The sequence below is a fragment of the Myotis daubentonii genome, chromosome 6 (assembly GCF_963259705.1).
Source record: "Myotis daubentonii chromosome 6, mMyoDau2.1, whole genome shotgun sequence".
Lineage (NCBI taxonomy): Eukaryota > Metazoa > Chordata > Mammalia > Chiroptera > Vespertilionidae > Myotis > Myotis daubentonii.
The window spans coordinates 570,155-590,602 of NC_081845.1; the positions used below are offsets into that span (position 1 = coordinate 570,155).

At 60.1% G+C, this 20,448-nt stretch overlaps 1 protein-coding gene across 3 annotated transcripts in view; it reads right to left on the reverse strand.

The window, feature by feature from the left end:
* Positions 1–963: 963 nt before the first annotated feature.
* SMOC2 (SPARC related modular calcium binding 2) overlaps positions 964–20,448 on the reverse strand; it is a 72,603-nt gene continuing 53,118 nt past the window's right edge. For 2 of the 3 annotated variants that reach the window (XM_059699804.1, XM_059699805.1), the window contains exons 9-13: positions 19,084–19,166; positions 10,495–10,594; positions 8,431–8,705; positions 5,300–5,337; positions 964–2,373 (exon numbers count right to left, since the gene is read on the reverse strand). In XM_059699804.1, the coding sequence (XP_059555787.1) occupies positions 2,356–2,373; positions 5,300–5,337; positions 8,431–8,705; positions 10,495–10,594; positions 19,084–19,166 (514 nt within the window). In that variant the 3' untranslated portion in view covers positions 964–2,355. The remainder of the gene's footprint in view (positions 2,374–5,299; positions 5,338–8,430; positions 8,706–10,494; positions 10,595–19,083; positions 19,167–20,448) is intronic. The other variant, XM_059699806.1, reaches the window with a different exon arrangement.

Here is a 20,448-nt window from a genome sequence, read left to right on the forward strand (position 1 = left end):
GAACCATCTGCGCAGCCCGGCGCCCTGGCTCCCCGCCCGCCCCAGACCCCGCCGCCCGCCCCTCCCCTGGGCTCGCAGCCTCCCGGACACGGACACGTTATCCCCTCCACCCGCTCCGACCAGTCCCAGCCCCACCTCCCTGAGGTGTCCTGACAGCTGCCCTTCTCCTAACCCGCTTCGGGGATCATCCTGACTGCACACGAATGCTGAGATGGTTTCACGGGGACCCCTCTTCCGGGAGCAGCAAGGGGGAGGGCCTGCGGAGCCTGGCGCCAGGAGCATCAGCGTGAGGCACAGCATGGCGGCCGTCGCTGACACCGCACGTGGCACCACAGAAAGGAAACCTGAACGTTCTCTGCATCAGGAAGCAACTGCTGTCTGTCCCTGTGAGGACGGACGGACCTAAACTTCCGGGAGTCGTTTCACAACATGAGGCAGGCGCTGCGCTGTGCACCGTACACTCAGGCCATGCAGGTGTCAGTCACGTCTCAGCACCACTGGGACGGGAAGAAGGCAAGAGCCACAGCCACGGCCAGTGGGACATACTGGGGTCCGGCCAGGACAGGGCCCGGGCCGGAGAAGAGAAGGGGCAGGCCTAGGCCTGGGGCGTGTGACGCAGGGAACAGCACCCGCTTCCGTCCAAATCAGAGCCTCTTCTGCTTCCTCTACGGCCCCTGCAGCAGCAGGCAGCAGGGGAGACTCACCGAGCAAGCGCAGGGCTGTTTCACACAGTCGGGGCGCGGCACACACGGACCCCGAGAGCCTCGCCCAGGTGCGTCCCACCGTCCACAGGGAACCGAAGCGGGAAAAGGTTCAGCAACCGCCCTTCGTCACACCCCCGTGGGGCGGAGCCAGACTCCAAAGCAGGGGGCCCAGCCTCCTCCGTGCCTCCCCCAGGGGGCACCCCCAAAGTCAAGCACGTGCCACCCTGTGCATTCAGCCGGAAGGAAGAGAAGAGGGACGGTCTTGGTAGCGTCTTTTATTTCAATCTAAGAAAAATGATTAAGTCCAAAGTTCAGAAATAGAAAAGGTTATCCAATAAGTTTAGGAGCGTAATTGTGTCCTTAGCAACCGTGAGGGTTTCGCGGCTCCAGGTTCGGCTTTCACTCTGCACATTAAACAAGGAGAAGCCGCCGTCTTCACGCCTATTCGCCGGGGCCGGTGTCCGAAACGTGCTGGGGAGTGAGGCCCACGGGGGTGATTTTCTGACCACACGTCGGAGCCGAGCCAGCCTCACGGCTGGTCACACGCAGCCCCCGCCGACCTCCCAGGGGCCGCAGAGCCGTGGCCGCTCAGTGCGGGGTCCAGCCGGACAGTGGCCCCTGGCTGTACAGGGGCCGGTTCTGTGGCTCTCGGTGTGAGCATCTGGTCCTGGCCCATCCCTCCCCAGTGCCCCCCAGAGGACTGGCCCAGTGACAAGTTCTTGTGCCCTCAGGGCCTTCAGGAAAGAATGAGGAGGAGACAGAACCCAGGCCCAGCCCCCTGCCTGCCGAGGGCACGCCACCCAGCGCCCAGCTGGCCCAGCGCCTCCTTTAAGGAGACTGTCCGGAGCTGCTCAGGGCACAGTTCACCTTCCAGGGCCCCGGGAAGGCAAGGCCAGGTGGAAGGGAAGAGGTGGGAAGATGGCAGTTGTGGCCTGATGCCAACTCCTCTCTGACCTTGAACCCTGCCCGCTGCCTGGAGCCAGCGCAGGAGGGAGGGAGTCCCCCAGCGTTGATTTCACTGCCTGCGGCCAACCTTGAGGTGGCAGAGCAGGCGCACGAAGGTGTCGGGGACTGTCCCCCAGACCCCATCATCGCCGCTGTGTGCTTGCCAACGTGACGGGAGCGAGACCTCGAGAAAGCAGAACAAAGGGACCAGTTCCCAGAGAGACACAGCCCGGCACGCGCCACCTGCACGCCAGGCCAGCGGCTGACGGCACACCTTACAGACCAAAGTGTGAGCTCCCACGGCGACCCGAGGCTGCCAACACGGTGCGTCTCAGAGCAGCGGCCGGAGGAAGCTGAGTGCCTGTGGGGCCCCATCCGGCGCCAGGGAGGAGCCACGGCTGCAGCCGCTGTGCCCGACCCGCCGTCCTCCACGCGGACACCCATGGGGCCCAGAGAGCAAGCGGAGCCCACCCCGAACAGCGGAGACGTCCACGGTCACAGGACACATACATTGTATGTGATTAACCTGCCGAAGCCAGCCCCTCCCTTTTCACAGATTAAAGCAGTCCGTTTAAATATCTCCTTTCTACAAAGTGGATTTACATTTAAAGTACAAAGTGCAAATACTATGGGTTTTGTTTCTGTTTTTTAATTGCGTTTGGTGAGGGAGCCTCCCACACGTCTCAGGCGCCTCGGCCGCCGTCTCTTATCCTCGGTTCCTGGGCTGGAAAGGAGACGAGAAAGATAGCATGAGACCTTCTCATCCCCGTCCGTGACGAAGGCCTGCCTTCCGGGAAGGAAATAATCCTGTCTGCTGACAACCAGGGGAAAGCGTTCTTTTAAACGGGGCGATTTTGGCTGCTATGACCCTATATAATAAAACTTAATATGCAAATTGACCAAACAGCAGAATGACCGGTCGCTATGATGTGCACTGACCACCAGGGGGCAGATGCTCAACACAGGAGCTGTCCCCTGGTGGCAGTATGCTCCCACGGGGGAGTGCCACTCCGCCAGAAGCCGGGCTCACAGCTGGCAAGCGCAGCAGCAGTGGTGGGAGCCTCTCCCGTCTCCACGGAAGTGCTGAGGAGCAGCGAGCAGGCGGGTGGTAAGGAGCGAGGGGTCCTGGACTACAAGAGGGATGTCTGACTGTCGGCTTAGGCCTCAGGGATCGGGCCTAAGCTGGCAGGCAGACATCCCCTGAGGAATCCCGGACTGTGAGAGGGTGCCAGCCAGGCTAAGGGACCCCTGCCCTCTGGTGCACGAATTTCATGCACTGGGCCTCTAGTTAATACAGAAAAGACAACTTACCTTCTACCACCGTCCTCCCCTCAAGGATCAGAAATGTTGGGGGAACATGCTGGGTGAGAAAATGAGCCTTTGCTCCTAATGTTGTAAGTGGGCTCCACATATCAAACACCCTGCAGAAGTTCCCTTGGATCAATATACTAATCGTTTCAATAATCTAATTGTGCTTCCAATTCGATGAAGACATCCTTGGTTTCTTAACTTTTCTTTTTGCTCTTTTTAGTCACTACCTCTCAGAAGAAATACATTGAGCAAAGTTTGTTTAAATTACTCAAGTTCTGCCCGGCCAGCGTGGCTCAGTGGTTGAGCATCGACCTGTGAACCAGGAGGTCAGGGTTCGATTACCCGTCAGGGCACATGCCTGGGTTGTGGCTCCATCCCCAGTGTGGGGCTTGCAGGAGGCAGCCGATCCATGATTCTCTCTCATCAACGTTTCTCTCTCTCTCTCCCTCTCCCTTCCTCTCTCTCTAAAAATCAATAAAAATATATGTTAAAAGTTTAAGCTACTCAAGCTCTGCATCCTGACTGCCAACTGAAAGCAACCCAGAGAGAAAGGAAGAGCTGGGAACAGTGTTCCTGGCCATTCTTCCAGGCGGACCAACCCCTACCACACAGGCGCTCCATGCGTCTGCCTCATCGCTCAGAATTGTCTTGGGTATTGAGGGGGTTTCAGGTGGGCGATGCTGGGGATGGAGATGCGAGTGGGATGGGGATGGAATGTCCCGCCGTGAGAGGCGGAGCCCTTTCTCTAGGTGCTTCCCAGTCCCTGGGCCGGGCCCACGGGCTGCAGGCAGTGGCTCCAGCATCACCCCACCCACCGCCTGAGGGTGCCGCCCACTTCTGAATCCCCATGGAAACTGGAGACGGGACCAAGAGAGACCGCTCACTTTCTGATCGAGTACTAGCTCGCTCGTCCTCCTCTCTCCCCGTGCAATCCTCTCGTCTCCGTTATTCAGATGAGATAGGACGGAGGCGCTTGGAGCTACTGTGTTCTTTGGGGAAATATCGACGGGTTTGGATCACTGGGCCGATGCCAGCCAAGCCGCCTCGAGCTTTCAGGCGAACAGCTCTGGACGATGGCACGGAGCCCTGCAGCCTCTTGGGCAGCGTGCAAGCTGGAGAGTTACCTGCTCCAGTCTCTTTCTCCGGGAAAAGCCTGGGGGCGAGGCTCCTGTTCCGAATGGGGCTCCTCAGGTCGAGGGGGGCTTGCGTGGGCCCACCCCGCCCGCTCTGACGACATACCCCCGCACAGCTGGGCGTGCGCCAGCGTCATGGCTTTCAGCCGGCCCTGCTCCCACATGCAAGTGATTTGCGGCGGGATTTTTTTAAAAGTTAAAGCCGTAAACATTTGCGAAACAACGAAAACCGTATCACACATCTGTCTGATGACCCGGTTTTACGTTACACCCAAGGTGTGCGCTGGAGGCCTCCGCTCAGGACCCACAACCGGTGCGGGGCTCACCGAGGGAATGCGGCCGCACCAAACGGGGGGGACAGGACGCTCCGGCACGTGGTCCTGGGAACGGAGGCTCGGCCTGGCTTCGGGGGACACGGGCCGCTCCTGTTTGTCTGGACGGTGTCCTGGGCCCGGGGTGGTTGTGGCAGGGACACCGCGATGGCCTCCAACTGAGCGCGGAGACAGACTCACAGACACAGAGTGTTCACAACACGCAGCAGAAAGCTGACACCCCTCAGGGCCCCTCGATGGAAAGGGAGGTGCCGCTGGTCCCCCAGGGCGTGCCCTGTCCCTCATCTCCTTCCTAACATGTCAGAAATACAGACCGAACCTCGGAGAATTGTTTCAAAGCAAGCATTTATGTCCACAGAACAAGAGGACTCGACTTATAAATAATAATAATGAAGTAATTGAAATTTCAAATAGTAAAAAGGAAAATTAAGGCAAAATCTTCCCATTGACTTAACCTGCTGATTTCTTTTTGTTGTTGTTCTGTTTTAATATATTTTTATTGATTTCAGAGGAACGAAGAGGGAGAGAGAGAAAAACATCAATGATGAGAGAGAATCATGGATCAGCTGCCTCTTGCACATCCCACACTGGGGATCGAGCCCGCAACCCGGGCATGTGCCCTTGACCGGAATCAAATCCAGGACCCTACAGTCTGCAGGCCAACGCTCTATCCACTGGGCCACACCAGCGAGGGCTAGCTTGCTGATTTCTGACAGAATCTGATCAGGGCGGACAGGCATGCGCCTCGTCGGGATTGTGCGTTTTGGGTTTTTTTCTTGGAAGGTGCTTTACTTCCCAAATCTGCAGAACCCTAATGTTTATTGCCTATAAGTGAACCAGCAGGTTATGAAGGTTAAAGTCGAGACACACTCACCTGTCTATTAGAAGTGCTCTCCGCAGTACCTTTGGGGGCTGTTGGGGAGAAAACACAAAGACGGTATTAACTGCTGCACACCCTCCCTTCGGGGAACGGTTCAAGGCCCGCTTCAGGGAGGGACCATGTCGCCTTAGGATGACGCCAGCAACAGCGAAGGTGTTTCCATGGCAACGCTGAGCCCACAGGACCCTGCTGTGAACGTCTCCTCACAGGACGCACGAGCCCTCCCCAACCTCAGGGCCGCTCATTTCGCCGAACCTTCCCCACGCCCAGTCCGCGAAGGCCGGGCCAGGCCTTCCCTCCCCTGCCTGGGTTTTGCCTATTTCCTGTCGTTTTGCCAATTTTTAGAGCAGGGAGCACTCAGCCACTCAGTAGACAGAGGGCAGCGTTTTCACCCCAAAGGCCTTGATTGATGGCTGCCTTCTGGCTGTGAGATAAAAAAAGCACCGAGAAAGGAGCAAAGTCGTTCCATTTCCAACCTCCCGCTGACTCGGAGAAACACCGCCACATGCAGGGTCGAGACACAAAGGTACGGAGTCAATTGCAAAAATGTCGATAAATGGACTATTTTTTTCAATTGTAGGTTGGAACGATTCAAGTGCGAGGGTAATTGTCACCACGTGGCTCCCTCTGGAATGCCTGCTTTACTGAAACACGTGGGGCCACTGGTTCCAATTTAAAGAACGTTAGTGAGCCTTGGGATCCGGTCTAAGCCAGTTTGGCTGTTCAACAGTTGCCGCCTTTTTCTTGGTCTCTTTTATGACAAGTACCAGTGTCCCTGGTAACTGGAGGTAGCTCTAGGTTAAAGGTAAGTCACAAGAGTCAAAGTTAATCTCCTTAAGTGTTGAGAAGAAAAAGAACACCTTGCCGTATAGATGAAAAAGGTAAATTTCATTCGAGACACCTGGTGCAGCCAGGCCGGTGTGGCTCAGGGGTTGGGTCACAGTTTGATTCCTGGTCAGGGCACAGGCCGGGGTTGCAGGCTGGCTCCCCAGTGTGGGGCGTGCAGGAGGCAGCTGATCCATGATTGTCTCTCATCATTGGTGTTTCTACCCCTTTCTTCCTCTCCCTTCCTCTCTGAAATAAATAACAATATATTTAAAAAGAGTCTTAGGTAAAGTTTAATGGGTCATGATTTAAAAAAAAAAAAAGACACCTGGTGCAATATCTCATTCAAGGCAGAGCAGTGAAAATCACCATTTAAAATGTACAGCCCTAGCCGGTTTGGCTCAGTGGATAGAGCGTCGGCTTGCGGACTAAAGGGTCCTAGATTCTATTCCGGTCGGGGGCGTGCAGGAGGTAGGCGATCAATAATTCTCTCTCATCTCCCTCTCTCCGAAATCAATAAAAATATTATTTTAAAAAAATTAAAATAAAATAAAACGTACAAAGAGCAGGGAAATAAAGTTGTCCGTGAGGTCTTTCGATGAAACAGAATGTACATGATCACAGTCGGCCTGAAGCAAGGCACTTCCCCTGAGAGAGAAGGCTGTTCCCCGCCCCCCGCTCCCCCATCCTTCAACCCCCCGCCCCCCGCCCCCTGCCCCCCAGCCTGGAACAGCCCAGTCGGGAGAGCTGATGTCATCGGGATCGAATGACCCTGATCGCTTCCAGGTGACCTGGCGGCAACACCCCGCGAGAAAGCTTGCCTGGAAGCGATGCAGCGAGCATGGCAATTTGGTGGAAAAAGACAATTTGGTCTAAACTGGATAATTCCTAAGTGCTGCGTTTCTCTGTAATGGTCACTTTAGGGAATCACAAGGGCATGATGTAATCTTTTGTGACTTTTCCCCTGAATTCCTCAGAAATACGTTCTTTTTTGGCAGTCTCATTTCCTAATAGTTTGTCATTTTTTTCACTTTTGCATTTTTTGTCATAGTGAAAGATTAAATCAAACTTTCCAATAACTTATCTCTGTTGCAGTAATTGAAATGCAAAATCTTGTGCCGTTGCTTAAAACGCGGGTGATGAGAGGGCTCTGATCAGAGAGCCCTCACCGGCCTGGCTCAGGGGCTGGAGCGTCTGCCCACACCCCGAAGAGTCCAGGTTCGATTCCCGGTCAAGGCCCGGACCTGGGTTGTAGGTTTGATCCCATCGTGCGGGAGGCAACCAATCAATGTGTCTCTCTCGCATCAATGTTTCTCTCCCCCCCGCCCCTTCCTTCTTTCCTCTCTCTCTGAAAATCACTGGGGAAAATATATCCTTGGGTGAGAATTAAATAAACGAACAAAAAATACATGTGATTAGCAAGTGTATGTGTGGAGCCCTTTTGCAGTGACGAGTCAGCATAGAAGGGTTTGGTGATGAGTATGGATCTAGGGCTGATGATGTCTGAGAAGAAATAGTTCACATGTTGTTGATGTTCGTCATTTGATGCCTCATATTTTTAGAATAAAAAACTGCATTCTTACGTAGTAAAGGGAACGAAAGAGATCGGTAACAGTTTGGATATTTAGGAAATCCCAAGTAGTCCTCCCCTGAACATTTAGGTTTTTCTGACTTTTCTCAGATTCAAATAGCACAGGGTGGGGAAAATACCTGATCGTCAAACTGAAAAAAAAAAAAATAAAGTAGGAAAAAGACAGGAAAATGCTGCAGGGAACACACACGGGTTCCAGAAGCAACACACGATGCATTCCAGGGCCCGGCGCTCCTTTCCGACAAAATACCCACTTCCGTTTGTTTGGGCGCAGAGGGTCCTAGCGGGTCCTCTCCGTTCCCAACAGGAGAGTAAAACTCGGACACAGCAGCTCAGCCCCGGGCCCGGGGACCCCGCAGGGACTGACGTTTCTCGTGAGTGACCCTGCGGTCCTCCGCTTGCACCCCTCTTCCCAATCAGGGTTGGCACTCCCACCCTGCCGGCCCCTCGGTGTGTCAGGACGCACCCCTGAAGCGAGAGGACATGCCTGCACCCCTGCAGGGCTCCCCCGTTCTGGCGAATGGTTCTGAGATCTGACCCACACATCGCGGCCCACACCGTGGGACCGACCGTGGGCCGCCACAGGGGGACGATGAAGAACGTGCCCTCGGACCCTCCTCCCCTGGGCCCTGCCGCTCCCGAGGGTGCGTCCCCGCTCTGCCTGGCCCTCAGGACAACCGGGGGCACCCGGCCAGGCGGGTGGGCTTACTGTGGCGCTTCCGGCTGCCGGCCTTGCGCTCCTCCTTGGTCACGCCCAGGCAGCCCATCAGCTCGAGCAGGGAGAGCGCCTTGTCGTTGTTCCCGTCACAGTACTCCACGAACTTCTTCACGCACTTCTTGGGCTTGGATTTCTTCCGCAGGAACCTCTTGAAGGGCTTCAGCTCCTTCTTGCCCACGTCCCCGCTGGAGTTCTTGTCCAGCAGCTTGAAATACCAGTGGACCACCCGCTCCTCCAGCGTGTGGCTGGGGTCGGGCTCGGAGAGCCTGGAGGAGCACGCGGGAGGGAGGGAGGGAGGTCGGGGCGCCCGCCGCGCCTCCCTCCGCCCTCGCCCCCCTCCCTGTGCCATCCCGGCCCTGCTGCCAAGCCCGCCTGGAAGTGCCACGCGATGGGACTTGGATTTAAAAATAATTTAGGGAGCCCTGGACCGTGTGGCTCAGTTGGGTGGGCATCGTCCCGTGCACCAAAAGGTCGCCAGTTCGATTCCTGGTCACAGCACATGCCCAGGTTGCAGGCTCAATCACGAGTAGGGGGCGTGCAGGAGGCAGCCCATGGATGTTTCTCTCTGATCTATGTTTCTCTCTCTCCCTCTCCCTTCCTCTCTCTCTAAAAAATAATAATAATTTAGAGAAAGGGATTTAGCAAAAATTTTTCAAGTTGGTTTCGAAATTGCAAATGACACTGAATGTGTGCATGCCAACTATGCACCCGGCGTTGGCCAAGTCCTGGAGGACAGAGCGCCCTGTCCGCAGTTCTGTGCTCCGTGGACGTGGCAGATCAGGCCACACGTGAAGGACCCACTGCAAACCCTGGGACCCGAGGTCCCTCCGCCGTTCGATGTGGCTCATTGTCATATCAGCTACGTCACAGGGACAATGAAAGGTGCAAACCAAAACGTAACTTAAAGGGGTAACTGGATGTTCTTCCTTGAATTAAAGATTCTGTATTTGAAGATGTGACTATGCGCAGCTCCTCTGGGAGGCCTGGACTTGAGTCAGGGCTGGACACAGTCCCAGATGTTAAAGATGCCTTGTGGCCCTGCCTGATGTGGCCCTGCCCGGTGTGGCCCTGCCCGGTGCGGCCCTGCCCGGTGTGGCCCTGCCCGGTGCAGCCCTGTCTGGTGTGGCCCTGCCCGGTGTGGCCCTGCCCGGTGCGGCCCTGCCCGGTGCGGCCCAGTGGATAGAGCGTTGGACTGAAGGGTCCTGGTTTCATTCTCTCTGCTCATTGATGTTTCTCTCTCTCCTTCTCCCTCTCCCTTCCTCTCTGAAATCAATAAAAATAAAAATATATTTAAAAAGAATGTCCCTTAAAATGAAGAGGTTACTGCAGATTCCCGGGGGGTCTGAGGCTTGAAAGGCCACACCCAGGAGGCACTGGGAGCCACCCTCATACTGGCTGTTGGGGCCAGAGGAGGCGGAAGAGGAGGAGGACGAGAAGGAGGGGGAGGAGGCAGGACCTTCAGGACGCGAGGAGCCCGGGTGCCTCCTGAGCACGGAGAGAATGCATACAGCTCCACAGTCAGGGTTCACACTGTGTCAGGGAGCGAACCACGGAATCGTGCGCTTGAAAACAGCTCAGATGGTACACTTTCCGTGATGTATATGGTTCCCACAATAAATCCATGATATTTTGAGACCTTTAAAGTGCACGTTTTCACACACAGTGTTTGACATCCAGTCCACTGCTGTGAGATGCAACTCCAAAGCATAAAGCCGCTAAACTAGACCTGTCCCTCCCTCTCCCTCCTCCCCTCTCTGGCCCACCGCCCGAGGGGATCACGGAAAATCCCGCGGGTCTGGCGGCTCCCCAACAGGACAACCTCCTCAGTGGCTTAATCGCATGACAAAGACACTAAAGGAGTCACCTCCAACCCCTCGAAGCCCCTTCCCGTTTGGGGGGCGGGAGGCCCCCTCTCGTGCCCGCCCTGCGGCTCCCAGGTGAGCGGCCGGCTCAGCGGCCGGCTCTCAGAGCCAGGGCTGGACTTGGCTAGCGGGTCAGTTTCCTCCGGTTACGGGCTCCCTCCCAGCACCCGGCTCCGCGTCACAGGCGACGTACCTGCCGGGGGAGGACGGGTCGGAGACGGCGTGGACCATGTCGGTGGACAGTGCGTCCAGAACGCTCGTTAGAAACTCATTCTTTTTGGCGCCAGGACAACCTGAAACAAGGAGGATGCACGTTTTCTCACTCACAGAACTCAGAGCACCGGGCCTTTCCTGTGAGGAGAGAGGCGTCGCGTTAATGGGCGGAGGGCGAGCTGGGCTCATGGGCTCACTCAGGAGGGGCCCACACTGACGCTCAGGCCCCGCGGGCACGGGGTTTCCTGTTATCACCCCTCGAGCACCCGGGGCTGCGGATGCCGGACCGTGTCCCGCCGGCTTCCACGTCACTAAATGCCCCTCGGGAACCAGCCGGGCACGGGGGAGGGGGCCGAGGAGAGAGCAGCTCCGGTGCCGGAGAAGGACGGAGGCCACCGTCAGGGAGCCCACAGCCCGGGGCAGTGTGACTTTTGCAGGAAAGCAGCTCTCGTTAACTCTCCCCCGGCGGGAGGTAGGAGACGGAGGCGGAGGTGTATCTCCAGGACTGGGCCTTGGGGACCTCTGCGGCCGCCCCAGCTCCCTCTCAGCGAGGACGGGCCTTTGTCGGGACAGCTCCTGTCCCGAGCAGCACCCTGACCCGGGGGCCAGGACAGGCCAAGCTCCAAGTCCAGTCCCTGTGGCAGGAAGCACCAGTGGCTGGCTGACCCCAGGATAACTTCTCCAGGCCGAGGGGAGGTGTGTCCCAGGGCAGGTGTGTCTCGGGGCAGGTGTGTCTCAGGGCAGGTGTGTCCCAGGGCAGGTGTGTCCCAGGGCAGGTGTGTCCCGGCACAGGTGTGTCCCGGCGCAGGTGTGTCCCGGGGCAGGTGTGTCCCGGGGCAGGTGTGTTTCAGCACAGGTGTGTCCCAGTGCAGGTGTGTCCCAGGGCAGGTGTGTCCCGGCGCAGGTGTGTCCCGGGGCAGGTGTGTCCCGGGGCAGGTGTGTCCTGGCACAGGTGTGTCCCGGGGCAGGTGTGTCTCGGGGCAGGTGTGTCCCGGCGCAGGTGTGTCCCGGCGCAGGTGTGTCCCGGGGCAGGTGTGTTTCAGCACAGGTGTGTCCCAGGGCAGGTGTGTCCCAGGGCAGGTGTGTCCCGGGGCAGGTGTGTCCCAGCGCAGGTGTGTCCCGGGGCAGGTGTGTCCTGGCACAGGTGTGTCCCGGCGCAGGTGTGTCCCGGGGCAGGTGTGTCTCGGGGCAGGTGTGTCCCGGCGCAGGTGTGTCCCGGGGCAGGTGTGTTTCAGCACAGGTGTGTCCCAGGGCAGGTGTGTCCCGGGGCAGGTGTGTCCCGGCGCAGGTGTGTCCCAGGGCAGGTGTGTCCTGGCACATGTGTGTCCTGGGGCAGGTGTGTCCCGGCACAGGTGTGTCCCAGGGCAGGTGTGTCCCGGGGCAGGTGTGTCCCGGCACAGGTGTGTCCTGGGGCAGGTGTGTCTCGGGGCAGGTGTGTCCCGGCACAGGTGTGTCCTGGGGCAGGTGTGTCCCGGCACAGGTGTGTCCTGGGGCAGGTGTGTTTCAGCACAGGTGTGTCCCAGTGCAGGTGTGTCCCAGGGCAGGTGTGTCCCGGCACAGGTGTGTCCCGGGGCAGGTGTGTCCCGGGGCAGGTGTGTCCCAGTGCAGGTGTGTCCCGGCACAGGTGTGTCCCGGCACAGGTGTGTCCTGGGGCAGGTGTGTTTCAGCACAGGTGTGTCCCAGTGCAGGTGTGTCCCAGGGCAGGTGTGTCCCGGCACAGGTGTGTCCCAGGGCAGGTGTGTCCCGGGACAGGTGTGTCCCGGGGCAGGTGTGTCTCGGGGCAGGTGTGTCCCGGCACAGGTGTGTCCCAGGGCAGGTGTGCACCCCCCAGCCAGGCCGCCCAGCGACCAGTTGTAGGCATGAGCTATTCTTCAGCAGAGCCCAGAGCACAGCCCAGAAGTCTCAGCTCAGAGAAGGGACCGCAGGGGACAGCCCCGCCCCAGGGGCCCAGGATGGGTGGGCGCCTGGCCTGTTGATGGGGATCTCGCAGCCGATGGAAGTGCCATTTGGAGAGAGAGGACGCCGCTGCCCTCGCTAAAGCAGAGCAGTCACCACAGCAGCTGGTTTTCAAACCCGCGCAAAATAAAGCTCCCGGCTCCGCCTGGAGACGCTCGCTGACCCCCTCTCTGCGGGACCCCCGGAAACACTGGCATCGGCTCTGCTTTCCTGCAAACACCTGGGCTCCAGTCCTGGTTGCCCCCACAGGAGGCGCGCTGCCCGCCCCGGCCCTGTCCCTCCCAGTGAGGAGGCTCATGCTGCCCGAGGCCTGCCTCGCCGCCTGCACCAGGGCCTGGACCTGCCGCCTGCCTCGCCGCCTGCACCAGGGCCTGGACCTGCCGCCTGCCTCGCCGCCTGCACCAGGGCCTGGACCTGCCGCCTGCCTCGCCGCCTGCACCAGGGCCTGGACCTGCCGCCTGCCTCGCCGCCTGCACCAGGGCCTGGACCTGCCGCCTGCCTCGCCGCCTGCACCAGGGCCTGGACCTGCCGCCTGCCTCGCCCGCCTGCACCAGGGCCTGGACCTGCCGCCTGCCTCGCCGCCTGCACCAGGGCCTGGACCTGCCGCCCCGATGCCTCCAGCAGGAGGTGTTGCGCTTGATAGACAACGAGTGTGCTCCGCACTTTCTGTGAAGCAGAAGGTTTAAAAAAAAAACAAGAAGCTTTTTGTACAGAGAGTACTGGTCTCAGAAAATCTACTCATACAGTTTCTTCTTTTCCCATTTTCTTTCAATACAAACGGAAACACGCTCAGGCTGCTGCTGCCTCAGGGAAACCCCCAAAACAGGGCTCGGCATGAACACCCCCACCACGCAGCCCCCACGCCTCACAGCCAGCCCCAGCCCCCCACGCGCCCCACAAACAGCCCACTGAAAAGGACGCGGTGGCCCTCCCGCTCCTGCCGCTGGTAAACCACGTTCACCAGGACGGCGCTGGCATGAATGGGAGGGACTCGCCGCCCCGTCCAGGGCAGCCCTGGCCTCTGAGGAAGCCCCTGTCACTGGCCCCACAGCCGGCAGCGGCCGACACGCGTGCTCTCCGCGGGTCCGTGCAGGAGGCGGGACCGTGCCAGCGCCTCCGTAACGGCGTTTCAATGGGCACCCGTTGCCTTTCCTGCCTCTGTAACTCGTCGTCCTTTGTTCTTATTTTACTGTGAACGAGCAATTTCCACCATTTCCCCCCAGGCTTTCCCCAACTTCTCCTTTTCTTAAAAATCAGGAAATAATTAACTGAACTAAATACTCTCATAAAAGCCTCATAGCCTCTGCCCGTGCAGGCAGTTACCGAGCCCAGTTCTTGCCTTTCCTGCGCCTCCTGCACCCGCTCAGCCTCCCGGCGACTTTGCTTTTAGGAAGCAGGACGTCCTACAGGAAGGACTGTCTCACGCCGGCTCCTGGGAGCTGCAGGGCTTTTCCCGCCCGAGAGGAGCCCCTGCCGCACCCCCGCCAGCTGGGACCCCCCCAGGGAGCCCCGGTTCCACCCCCGCCGGCTGGGACCCCCCAGGGTGCCCCGGTTCCACACCCGCCAGCTGGGACCCCCCCAGGGAGCCCCTGCCGCATCCCCGACAGCTAGGACCCCCCCCCCAGGGTGCCCCGGTTCCACACCCGCCAGCTGGGACCCCCCCAGGGAGCCCCTGCCGCATCCCCGACAGCTAGGACCCCCCCCCCAGGGTGCCCCGGTTCCACCCTCGCCAGCTGGGACCCCCCAGGGTGCCCCGGTTCCACCCTCGCCAGCTGGGACCCCCACCAGGGTGCCCCGGTTCCACCCCCGCCAGCTGGGACCCCCCCCAGGGAGCCCCTGCCGCATCCCCGACAGCTAGGACCCCCCCCAGGGTGCCCCGGTTCCACACCCGCCAGCTGGGACCCCCCCAGGGAGCCCCGGTTCCACCCTCGCCAGCTGGGACCCCCCCCAGGGAGCCCCAGTCCCGTCACGAGGTCTTTAGCCAGAGCGTCTGTGTGGGTTTGCGTTTTATCCGCAGCATCCTTTCCTCGGTAACGCTGGATGTAATGGTCTATTTATTCGCCATTTTTCCCATAAAAGGCAATTTTCTTCTGAAGGACTCGTCATTCTACAAACCTAATTGCATATTTAATCATCCACGCAGGCCTAAGACGTGAAACAATGTCGCTCTTTCTCTCCAAGCTTTGCTCTCGAGAATCGGCCCCTCCCCGCAGGGCCCCGGCGCAGACTGACACAAGCAACAGCAAACAGGCATTTCACATCCGCTCTCACACATGGCGCACCTGTCCTCACCTGCACACCTGACCTCACCTGCACACCTGACCTCACCTGCACACCTGTCCTCACCTGCACACCTTACCTCACCTGCACTCACCTCACCTGCACACCTGTCCTCACCTGCACACCTGTCCTCACCTGCACACCTGACCTCACCTGCACTCACCTCACCTGCACACCTGTCCTCACCTGCACACCTGACCTCACCTGCACTCACCTCACCTGCACACCTGACCTCACCTGCACACCTGTCCTCACCTGCACACCTGTCCTCACCTGCACACCTCACCTCACCTGCACACCTCACCTCACCTGCACACTCACCTCACCTGCACACCTGTCCTCACCTGCACACCTGTCCTCACCTGCACACCTGACCTCACCTGCACTCACCTCACCTGCACACCTGACCTCACCTGCACACCTGTCCTCACCTGCACACCTGTCCTCACCTGCACACCTCACCTCACCTGCACACCTCACCTCACCTGCACACTCACCTCACCTGCACACCTGTCCTCACCTGCACACCTCACCTCACCTGCACACTCACCTCACCTGCACACCTCACCTCACCTGCACACCTCACCTCACCTGCACACTCACCTCACCTGCACACCTGTCCTCACCTGCACACCTCACCTCACCTGCACACTCACCTCACCTGCACACCTGTCCTCACCTGCACACCTCACCTCACCTGCACACCTCACCTCACCTGCACACTCACCTCACCTGCACACCTGTCCTCACCTGCACACCTCACCTCATCTGCACACCTCACCTCACCTGCACACTCACTTCACCTGCACACCTGTCCTCACCTGCACACCTCACCTCACCTGCACACTCACCTCACCTGCACACCTGTCCTCACCTGCACACCTCACCTCACCTGCACACTCACCTCACCTGCACACCTGTCCTCACCTGCACACCTGTCCTCACCTGCACACCTCACCTCACCTGCACACCTCACCTGCACACCTGACCTCACCTGCACACCTGTCCTCCCTGAACAGTACCAGGGAGGCAGGCACCAGGAAGCCCTCCAGGTGTGGCTGGAAGCCCTGGGCACAGCATGGCACCCACTCTCTGCATCCACAGGACTAGGGGGCTACCTGCCTGAACCTAGACTCCCCTCCCGGCTCAGCCACCATTCCGCAGCCTCGCGTCTATGAAACGTATTGGATCTGACGGGAAATCACCGAAGTTGACATGTTTCATGGGTGAGACATCGGCTCCTCCTCCTGCCTGTGACAGAGCCTCGAAGGCCGAGTCCAGTGGAGGAAAGGGAACGGGCATCTGCAGGGCCGGGCGGCCCGCGGCACAGGCACGGGGTCAGCTGGCACCGCCTGCTGGCGAGCGGCCTCAGCTACCCGTGGGGAGGGGGGACCGCGCCACGCCCCCCGGAAGTGCTCAAATAGGATGTGAAACCCTGGGGTGCTCTGAGGGCGTCTGCTTCAGCCAGACCCGCATCCCACCCACTGTCCCAGCCGGAAACGAAAGCGGTGCCTCCAGAAGGAAGGACCGGCCGCGGCTGAAGGAGCTGCCCACGCCGCTGCCTGCTGTTCTGGGAACAGCCTGCTCTGCACCAAGAGCAGCCTCGACGGAGTCGTTTGAAGGCCACTTGCTTTTCCCTAATAAGGATCCTGTCTCCAAAGAGTCAGGACGAAGGCGCCCCCACTCCCAAACCTCCGCGGCGGCGGGCAGGCTGAGCCATCTGAGCCTGCGCCGGCCTCTGGGTAGTGTCTGAGGCCTGGGAGGCCTGGGAGGTGGCGTCGGGTGACAGCGCCCTGTCTCCTCCTAGGGGCAGCGGCGGGGTGGGCTTCCAGGGCAGGGGAGGGGTGGGGCTCCCACAGCTGGGACAAGACCTCTTCCCAGCGCTCTCCCTAGAGGTTCTCTCTCCAAAGGCACATCTGACACCCAGACAAGCGACACTGGCAGGACCGCCTCCTACGACCAGCTGTTCCCGCAGACGAGCCCACCCCGGCCTTTAGTCAGGATCGGCGTCGCGTCAGGGCTGGGTTCCGTGGGGACAGCTCCCCACCGCCTGCCGCGGACACCATACCGCGGCCGCACCGATGCCGGCGACGTGCAGGGCACACTCATGAGCAGGCAGGTCGATGCAGGAACAGTGCAGTCCTGTTTGATCAGAAACATGAAGACTCCCGGGCCCGCAGGGACAGACCGCAGGCCCTGAGACGCGCGTGAGGCCAGCAAGTGCTCGCCGCGGGCTCTCCGGGCGCCCAGCACAGGCCGGAGCCGCTGTTTCCTGCGGAGAAAACTGTCCTCCACCAAATCCGCCACCTGGCGGAGGAGGGATTTCCCCGGCGATGGCGGCAGAGAGCCCCCGGCTGCCGGTCGCGGACATGGGGAGCCCCCGACGGAGGGGGAGACGCCGCCAGGTGCACAGAAGGCGCTCAGCGAGGCGTCTGCACGGTGGTGTTTGCACCTTCATGCTGCCCCTGCCCCCACCACAATGCCGGGGAAGCCTGGTCACGAAGCCCGCGCTGACCACCACACGGAGGAGCAGCGAGTGACAGACGTCACGTCCCACAGACGCCTGATCCGCCCCAAGAGGAAGACGCTACAGACGCGGAGCGGGAGATCCGACTGAGACAGGAGGGCCGGGAAAGCCGGGCCTGGGACGGCCACGGTCCCGCGTTTGCCGCCTGACCCTGGTCCCCGGCCCCCTCCGTGTGCAAAGCGCCAGCATCATGGCCTTGGACGGAGCCTGTGAGTGAGTGGAGGCCTGTGGCTGTGCCCGTGGCTGTGCCCGTGGCTGTGCCCATGGCTGTGCCCGTGGCTGCGCTCGGCCTCCTGCCCTCGTGGATAAGCAGGAAACACATTTACGTGCAGAATCTAAAACCCTCTGTATCGGTCACAGCACAACCCATGCAAGACCCACACGTGTTTCTAGACAGGCCTCCATCCGCTGCGTGTGAGCCCAGATCGCAGGCACGCTCTCCGCCCAGGAGGCTGCGGAGGCTGCTCCTCTCTGAAGCACACGCAGCCTGGAGAGGTTTAAAGGGGAAAGGAGATGAAAATAAAACAGAACAGCAACAAGCTCTGCCGATGCCCTCAAGTCCTCCGTGCGGTGGTGACGTCAGAGCCTGTGTCCCGCGCCCGGGGCCCGGACGGCCGAGCCGCTGACACCTGAGGGTCGCCAGGCGCCGGCCTCACCTGCGTGGCCACGTCCAACCTCCCGCCGGCTCCTGGAGGCGGTGGGCTTGCGGGCGGAGGCTCGGTGTTAAAGAACCCTGCTGGCGTAGCCCAGGCACGCGGGGCTTTTTAAGAGAGAGAGCCCACGCATCCCTTCGCGAACGTGCCTTTAACTGTTCTGAGGTCACGCTCCAGCCTCAGCGACGCTCCCACAGGCCTCCGCGACCCCGCGCGCCCGGTGCAGAGACCGACCCGGTTTCACGGAGACGGAGCCCTCGGCCGGAGCAGCCGCGTCCTTTCAAAGGGAAGGTCGCCCTGGCTGCCGGTCCTCGCTCTTCGTCACCCTGAATATTTCTTGCCTCGCCCTTCTCTGCCCAGCAAAGCTCATTTAGAACTGAAGGCGAGACAAAGAGCTTCACAGACAAGAAAAGCTCAAGGAGTTCATCGCCACCAAACCAGAATCACGCGAAATGCTGAAGGGTCTTTTTTAAGATGAAGAAGGAGAAGGAGAAGGAGAAGGAGAAGGAGAAGGAGAAGGAGAAGGAGAAGAAAAGAAAAGATTTTTAAAAAATATGGACAATAAAATGGCAACAAATACATATCTATCCACAATTGAATCTAAAAATCAAAATAAATGAACAACGAATCGAAAGAGCAAAATAAACTGATGACTGAAATAGAGCCAGAGGCCTGGACACACGGGACAGACGGACGACTCTCAGAGGGCAGGGGCGCGGGAGGAGATTAGCCGCAGACCTTGCGTGCGTGTGCGTGACCTACGGACCCGGACAACAGGGTGGTGAAGGCCTGGGCGGGGCGGGCACGGGTGGAGGGGGGCCACGGGGGGAGAAGGGGGACATCTCAACAGTAGAGATTTTTTAAAGGAATCTCAGAAAACGGCACTGAAGTCCCGCTCTCTCTCGGAAAAGCGCCGGAAGCTCGGGTGTGGGTCTCGCCGCGGCTCATTGCGAGTCGGACGCGGCCGCCCCGCGGTGCCGGGCCCTGCATCGGGCTCTTGCAGCGTCTCCGCTCACCCTGCTTCCCGCAGGCCCCTCCATGGGGATGATGGAGACCCCGCCCTGACATTCTTTCTCTTCCCAGCCTCCAAGAAGCTCTGAGTGTCGGTCCTTCCCTGCCCGCACCCCCCCCCCCCGGCCCTGCGCCCACTTACCCTGCAGCTGGCGGCCCTTGTAGAGGTCCCGCGCTTTGGTGGGGTGCGCCCTGGCCGTGTGGTCGCATTTCGGCTGCTCGTACCTACGAGGGGGGAAGGGAGGTCAGTGGGGTCAGGGCTCTGATGGGGGTTCTTCCCTTTCGCGCTGGTCCCAGAGCAGGACCCTTGCTGGCCAGTTAGGGTGAGGGAGTCCGGGTTGGGGGAGGGGCTGAGGAGGCTCTGCTTGCTGTGGGAGGGCTCACAGGGTCCTCATGGCTGCCGGTGACACCCGAGCCACGGAGCAGTTGGGAAGCGGCAGCCGGCAGAGAGAGAGCAGTCGGCTTATTAAATCACGTCCTGCGCAGCCGGCGTGGCTCATCGACCTGTGAACCAGCGGGTCAGGGTTCGATTCCCATTCAGGGCACAGGCCTGGGTTGCAGGCTCGATCCCCCGGGGAGGGGGGTGCAGGAGGCAGCGATCCACGGTTCTCTCTCATCATTGGTGTTTCTCTCTCCATCTCCCTTTCTCTCTGAAATCAATAAAAAATATGTATTTAAAAAATCATGTCCTCGGACTGGATGCTGAATCAACCTGAACCTCCGTGTCAGCCGGGAGGCAGCTTGGTGTCTGACTGCGCCCGGAAGGCAGCCCCCGGGCCACCCCCACCTCCACCCCCACCCCGACCTTCCCAGCAGGAGGTCCAGCCCCAGAGAGGAGGCCCCTCTGCGAGCTCAAGGCGGCTTCCTCGGAGCCTGGGAGGGTGTGGGATGGTGCTGACCATCAGCGTCATGCCAGCGAGTGGACAGGTGACCGGGTGCTGCAGAACGGCAGGCGGCAGGGGCTCCCTGACCTGATGTGTCCCCTGGAACTCGGGGGGGGGGGGGCGCCCGCAGGCCGAGCAGGGACGGCTGAGGCGCTGCCGCTGCGGACACAGCCCTCCCTCCCTAGAGACCGGGCTGGCGGGCAGGGGCGGGAGGCTGTCTCTTGGCTGGTGCCTGGACCACGCCTGCCAGCCACACTCCCTCTGCGAGGGCAGCCGGGCCGGGAACCAATGCCCGACTTAAACACAGGCCGCTGTTAACTGCAGAAACACTGCTTCCCAGGATCCTTAGGGGACAGCATGTGACGGGAACAAAACATCTCACAGCAAACCCTCGAAAAGGCCCCTGTGCTGATCTGGCCGGGCCCTGGCCGGCCGAGCTCCGGCGGGCGCTGCTGTGCTGGGCGCCGTGATCCAGTGTGTGTGTGTGTGTGTGTGGTGGGGAGGCGGCGGGGGGGGGGGGGGTCTCCATTGTCCCCGTGGCTGGGGGGTGGGTGGGGACGCACTGGCCACCATGGCCTGGCCTGAACGAGTCGCAGCTCGTCTGAGTCCCAAAGCTGAGCGCC